The 6264-nt window shown below is 53.1% G+C and overlaps 1 protein-coding gene across 1 annotated transcript; it reads right to left on the bottom strand.

The window, feature by feature from the left end:
- Window positions 1-1873: 1873 nt before the first annotated feature.
- Window positions 1874-5754, bottom strand: LOC118622253 (beta-defensin 130B-like). Its single transcript, XM_036249614.1, has 2 exons — window positions 5697-5754; window positions 1874-2055 (listed from the first exon to the last, which is right to left on the bottom strand). Exons 1-2 carry the CDS (start codon window positions 5752-5754, stop codon window positions 1874-1876), a joined length of 240 nt encoding a protein of 79 aa, XP_036105507.1.
- Between the last annotated feature and the right edge of the window lie 510 nt (window positions 5755-6264).

The raw sequence follows: 6264 nt of genomic DNA, 5'->3' as shown, positions 1-6264 counted from the left end.
GGAAGAGCTCAGACTTAGATGTACAGGGTGCACACATCTTGATTTGGACAAATGTTAACAGCCAGACGAAAATGCCATGGAAGAAGGCAGGTAATTTGTTCGAATTTGTAAGCATTGCTGCACAATCCGCTCAGCAGCTCGGCACAGCAGCACTGGCGGCTGCTGTGGAAACGAGATTATTTAAAATGAGCAGAGGGAGCACATTGGAGCCCAGGGTCGGAGCCTGGAAATTGCTCTGTAAGTGGCACTCATACGGCCCAAATGGAATTTCGGCCAAGGAGACATGAAAATGGGGCACAGCCCACGGAGGACAGTGCATCACGGGCTCACGGTGGTTACAGGACTGGCAGGTTCTGCAAACATCCACTGACCTGCGTGTGCAACTCATGACAATTCTCCCAAGGCTGGTGATGGGAGCCAGGCAGCCCTGTTATCGTGGACAGAGACGGGCAGTGCGTGAGACATTCGACCAAACCGTAGGAGGGAGCGACTGAGGAAGAGATGGGTTCCCGCATGGTGGGCAGGAAGCCTTCTGTGTGAGCAGAGGGAGTTTCTGGAACCCGCCCCCCAAAGGTGGCTTTGAAATAGGGCTGGCAGCTTTAGCAAGTGAAAATACAGGACACTCCGTTCCATTGGGTTTCAGATACAATGAGCAACATTTAGTGTACATAGGTGCCAAGTAGTGTACATGTCTGTACGAAAAACATCCATGGTGTATCTGGACTTTATTTATTTAACTAGGCATCCCGTGTTTTCTCTGGCGGCCCTGGTTGGGAATGAATAGTCACAGCAAAGGCCTGGAGAAACTGCAATGGGTCTCCCTGTCTCTAGGGGTCGTTTGCTGTGCTCATTTCTCGCAGGAGCGTTTTCAGGCCAATGAAGGTTAAGTAAATAGTTTAAGGTGACATGACTGGTAGGCAAAAGAAGGGCCATTTTACCTTAGGTATGACTGACTGAGCACCTGTTTCATCACCCACAGTGGGTCAGGAGACTGTGGCCCTGCCAGACGGGTGTGGACGAAGGCGGCCTCTGTGTCCACCAAGTGGATGTCTGTGGACAACTCTAACAGGACGTGCGTTCTAAAGAATAGCAGAAGGTGGGGTCACCCACCTTCCTCGGGCTGACCATGGGCTTTATGGCTCAGAAGCAGAAACCCTTGAATTTTTACTGTGAGCCCTCATTCAAGAGTCTTTCCATCTCAGTGGGACTCATGTCATGTGACATCCTGGTCCTCTTTCTTGCCTTTTCATTTTCTTAGGCACAAAGCGGAAACGATCCAGAATTATTCTTCTGTTGGAAACTGCTCTGACTCTGACGGGGAGCTCTGTGGGCGTGAATTTAGAAAGACCTGCAGGGTGAGCTGAGCCAGCTCCTGGCCCTGGGCTGCTGCAGGGAGCCTGGGGGCGGGGCGGGGCTGCTCCGCTCCTCCGCCGCCAGAGGGAGCTGGAGGGGCCACCAGCCTCAGGGCAACGTCGGGGAGCCTGGGTGGGCTCCCCTCCTCACATCCACCGGGCAGCCTGAAACCATCTATGCCCAGAACCAGGCGAGGAGGGCTGCTCGTCCACTTCAGACCATCAATTCATCAATTCACACCCGTATTACTTTACATATTTAAAATGTTATCTTTATCTTTATTTTCTTTTAAACGTCGCATTTGTACAAAGATCTTTAGGGGATGCGGTTCCTCTATTATTTCGTGGAGTCTCATGGGCAAGAGGCTTCGCACGTGCGCCCGGAAGAAATCCCTCGGGGCCCAGGACGGGGACTCGGGACGTTTATTCCCGTCGCGGGAGGAGACACAGGTGGCTCGGACCCGGGTCTGCAAACCGCATCCGCGCCCCCCGGAGGCCGAAGGCCTCACTGTCTGCTGCCGTCAAGGAGACTTCGACTTGGGAACCGGCGTCGGGTAGGGGTACAGCACCCACCAGCTTCGACAGCATTTCTTGTCATCGCTGCACACCCCTATGGTGTCGTCCGAGGTGCTGCAGCCGCCCAGCTTGCACACGCCGTTCAGGAGGACGCACTGCTTCTTCCCCGGGACCATGCCCGCGCTGGCTGTCAGGGAGAGAGGGGGCAACACCGGTAAGTCGCCGTCGCAGTCTGGTCGGAGTGTGTTCACAGAAAACCGCCTCTGGGGTGCAGAGGTGAGTTTACCTCCGTGGAGAGACCAGGCACAGAGGCAGAAAAGGTGCAAAGCCACGTGCAGGGAGCAGGCCACCTCTGGACACTGGACGCTGCACAGGGCGGTCGTCCGCTGGACGCACCTTTTGAGACGCGCGGGGCGGTTTGTTGTGAGGGGACACGTGTCCATGGTGTGCAGTGGGTCAAGCACAGGGTTGTTAAATCTCCCACCTGTTGACATTTCCTGGAACAACTTTCTCATCCCCTTTTAAGTCAGGCTATGAATCCTTCCCTTTGCTCCCTCCCTGACTTCCCCGGTTCAGGACTGCCAGAAACGCACTTTCTGTGCCGCTCAACACCCTTACATGGAGATCCGCGGGGGGACTTTCCGGGGAGCTGAAAAGTGTTTCCTCAAACGTATCCCCAGGGCTCCAGTGCAGTCCGTTCCTCTCGCCTCGGCACCCTTCCTCCCGGCTCGAGCGCAGGCGGGGTTCATTCTCTCCCCTGTGGACCTCGGTGGGCACCCCATCTCGGAGTAACTCTGTCCGTGTTCGGGACCGAAGTCTGCTTCTGAGCCCTCCTGGTAACCCACCTGCATGTCATTCTGTCCTCGCCCTCCTGTGGCACACTCGCCTTCACTGTCCTCCTGGAAGGAGACTCGGGAGGGACGAACCCAGGCTGAGCGTGACTGTCCTGGCAGAAGGGGACATCGTGGCTGGCCAGGCAACCTCTGAAGGATCCCTGTCACGTTCGTGGGGAGACTCGCTCTGCTCCAGACAACCCCCTGCTCTTCACTGTTTATACCATGGTGAGGACACCACACCCGAGGTCACCTGCTCTCACATCTGAGTGCGCGGGGTCCGGATAGCTCAGTGCTGCCCGGAAGGTCATCTCGTGTGGATGAAACTCTGCCCGCCGAGCAGCAGCTCCCCATCTCTCCACCCCCAGCCCCTGGCAACCACCATGCTGCTCTGCGTTTCTGAGTCTGGTTTAGATGGCTCATGTCAGTGGAGTCCTGCAGTGTTCGTCTTCTGTGACTGGCTCCGTTCACTCAGCATCGTGTCCTCCCCAGTTCACGATGTCGTGCTCCTGGCCACCAGCGTCACGTCTGTGATCATTGGTCTCGAAGGTTTCTGCCTGCAAGGTCCAAGTCCTTCACACCGTCAGGGCCACACGCGCCACACCGCCTGGGCTGATTCTGTCTTTCACTGTGGGGTCCTACTGGCATGGATCGTCCTAGGGCAGGAACCTTGAGAGTAAGGAGAAGTAGCCTCGTCGGGTGACAGGTGGAGGAGCACAGGGTAGCCAAGGGTCAGGAAGGTACATGCTTTCAAGTGCAGACATGCTCATGGCTCCGGGTCCACGCAGAGCCGGAGCAGGTGTCTTCACTCTGAGATCACTAGTTACCAGATTGAAAAAGTAGGAATTGTGACTTCCTAATTCCTCATGAGTATTCTTTATCCCCTCTGTTTTCACATGGTTGCTGATGGTTTCTCAGGCTGAATCCTGTGTGCTGACCTCAAAAGGGGACCATCTCGAGATGAGGAAAGAAGGAGGCTACTGCAGATCTGAAACCCCTGTGGTGGAGCCAGGGAGAGAGACTGAGGAAAGAACATTGGGAGCAGTGGACCAAAGGGCAAGACCCAGCAAGGGCACCCACCCCTCAGGCTGGGGGGCTGCCTGGAGTCCACAGACGATCCTAGGTCGTGTGCATCAACCAAGACCCCTGCGTGATCTAGTCCAGTGATTACTGTCACCCTGCCCAGGGCAAAGCCTGCCTTCCCTGCGTGCCCTGTAAGTGCCCCTCCCCACTCGGCATTGGTGCCATCCGCCTTTTACGTTGGCTTCATTTCATCAAAGGCTTGGCATGCTTTCTGCAAACTGGCAAACTGGCGCTCTCAGACCGAGCCCCTCCTGCAGCCCCTGAGCTCACAGCCTCCTTCTTGCAAGGGACTCACACACACTACACTTCAGCTTTGCACTCAGAAGACTTGCCTCCAGGAAGTCTTCTCCAGCCTTGCAGACAGACGAGGCCCACGTGAGACACTGTCCCTCCTCCGTGCTCGTTCAAAATCCACAGTTCGATCTGAATCTGTGTCATCGCTTGACAAACCTCCGTCTTCTGTATCATGGGAAGTCACTTGCTTCTGTTTCCCGTCGTACCCTGGGGTCTGACACCGTCCTTGTGAAATAGCAGGGGCTCGATAAGTAGGTGTTGCTGTTGAAAGCAGTGAAGGGCTCTGACCCCACACACGTTTCTCTCTCATTCCTCCTAAAACCTTTGCCTTCAGCCCAGGTGGGACTCGCTGCGCTCAGGCGGTTCTTCTCTTGGTGGGTGTCCGTCCGTCACGGCGGACTAGCTTAGGCCTGGGTGTCCCAGGCTCCCCTTCCCCATCAGTTACTTCTGGCCTTTGCCCTACAACAACCCCTCTGCCCCAGTTTCCTCTCCACCTGAGCCTGGACCATGTGCCTCTTCCTGCTCTGAGGCCGGATTTGCTAGGCCTCACTTCTGCCGGAAGTTCTCTCCCTCCTTAACCTTTTTTAAGAAAAGACCAGGCTCATAACACGGGCTTTGGCTTTGGATGGAGACAGTCATGGATACCGAGCTGAACTGGACACAGATAGCGGAGGGCAGGCATGAGCGAAAAATACTCACTATCAGCCATGCTAACAAAAACCTGGACGAACCAATCGGAAGGTGACCACGATCCCTTTTTCCTTGCGTTCTACATGGTACTATTCAAACTTCTGAAGCGTGGGTACTAAGGATATAACTCAGATTCCTTTTTTTTTTTTTTTTAATATGTTTTTTTTAATTGATTTTCTATAGAGAGAGGAAGGGAGAGATAGAAACAACGATGTGAGAGAGATACAGCTATTGGCTGCCTCCTGCACGCCCCCTGCTGGGGATTGAGCTGGCAACCCAGGCATGTGCCAGGAATTGGACAGGGACCTCTCAGCCCATGGGACGACCCTCAGTCCACTAAGCCCCACCAGCTGGGCATCAGATTCTTAAATTATTTCTTGCATATTTTGCCTTTTGCCTAAAATTTGGTCATTGAAGCTTTATCCCTCTGTTTATGCTTTTTCCAAATTCCCCGGGTCTCTCTTGGTGTTTTATAATTTGACACGATCCTCTTTTGTTGAGCTCTGTCTTAGGCACCTAACTTCCACCCTGCACACGGATTCCTCACCGATAGACTCTACCTGTTCCACCCACTATCCAAGTCTGAACCAACAGCGGCTATTTTCACTCCTTCTGAAGGACTGGGGCCCTGGCACCAGCTCCTTGATTTGTATGCTAACCCTCAAGTCACAGGTCACGTTTCGTTACCCCTCTCTCAACTAGGGCTGAATCTTCTAATCATGGAACTCTCGGGTCCTGTTTTCCGTTGATGGAGATCTTTGTCCTGCTGGGCAGTGTTGTCCTCATCAGTTCGAAGGGAGGTGAGCAAATGGCAATTCTGAATTCCTACAAGCTATGCTCTAGGGTCTGAGTGAAGATGACCACCGTAGAACTGAGCATCCCAGAGGCCTCCTGAGAAACCTAGCTCTATGATTACTCACCATCTTACCTTTTGGTATCACAGTCACAAAGAAGAGGAGCACAGAGAGGAGGGAGTGGAGTCTCATGGTTGAATGCCCAGTAGAGAGGGGAGTGATCAGTGATAGTGGAGCCCAGGGCCTTTTATCAATTCCTGGGGGGGGGCTGACCTTCCTCTTGGTCAGTGAAGCTTGACAAGTGAGAAAATAAAACAGCTTCCGTTGGAATATCTCCAAACTGTGAAGTCCCTAAATTTGGTGACAAATTAACCTAATTAGAGGAAACCAGATGACTAACTTTTCACTTTTTCTATGGACTTCCAAATTCCTGAGGCTGGTACCTTTGGCTAGTCACCTTTTAAAAGGGACCAGGAAGGAGGGTTTCGAGGGTGAAGTCCTTCTTACCAAAGTCCTCTCACTTGCAAGGGGGCTTTTCCACAACACCCTCGTTTCCACACGAGGGATAAGAGAATTGCCCCAGGATTACTTAAAAAAAATAAATAAATAAATAAAATAAAACAAAGCTCAATTTTTAAATTATTCCTTAAAAGAGAGACCACTTATATATGTGTGCGATGTTCTTAATATCATCGGAAAGGT

This window comes from Molossus molossus, unplaced genomic scaffold (assembly GCF_014108415.1).
Source record: "Molossus molossus isolate mMolMol1 unplaced genomic scaffold, mMolMol1.p scaffold_m16_p_9, whole genome shotgun sequence".
Taxonomy (NCBI): Eukaryota; Metazoa; Chordata; class Mammalia; order Chiroptera; family Molossidae; genus Molossus; species Molossus molossus.
This window is presented reverse-complemented; position numbering and strand designations above follow the sequence as displayed.

Excerpts from the sequence above, each read along its gene's own strand:
- LOC118622253 (XM_036249614.1), bottom strand. The coding sequence starts at position 5,754 with ATGAGACTCCACTCCCTCCTCTCTGTGCTCCTCTTCTTTGTGACTGTG. Across the intron at positions 2,056-5,696 it reads TGTGACTGTGATACCAAAAG|CCAGCGCGGGCATGGTCCCG; the intron begins GTAAGATGGTGA and ends TCTCCCTGACAG.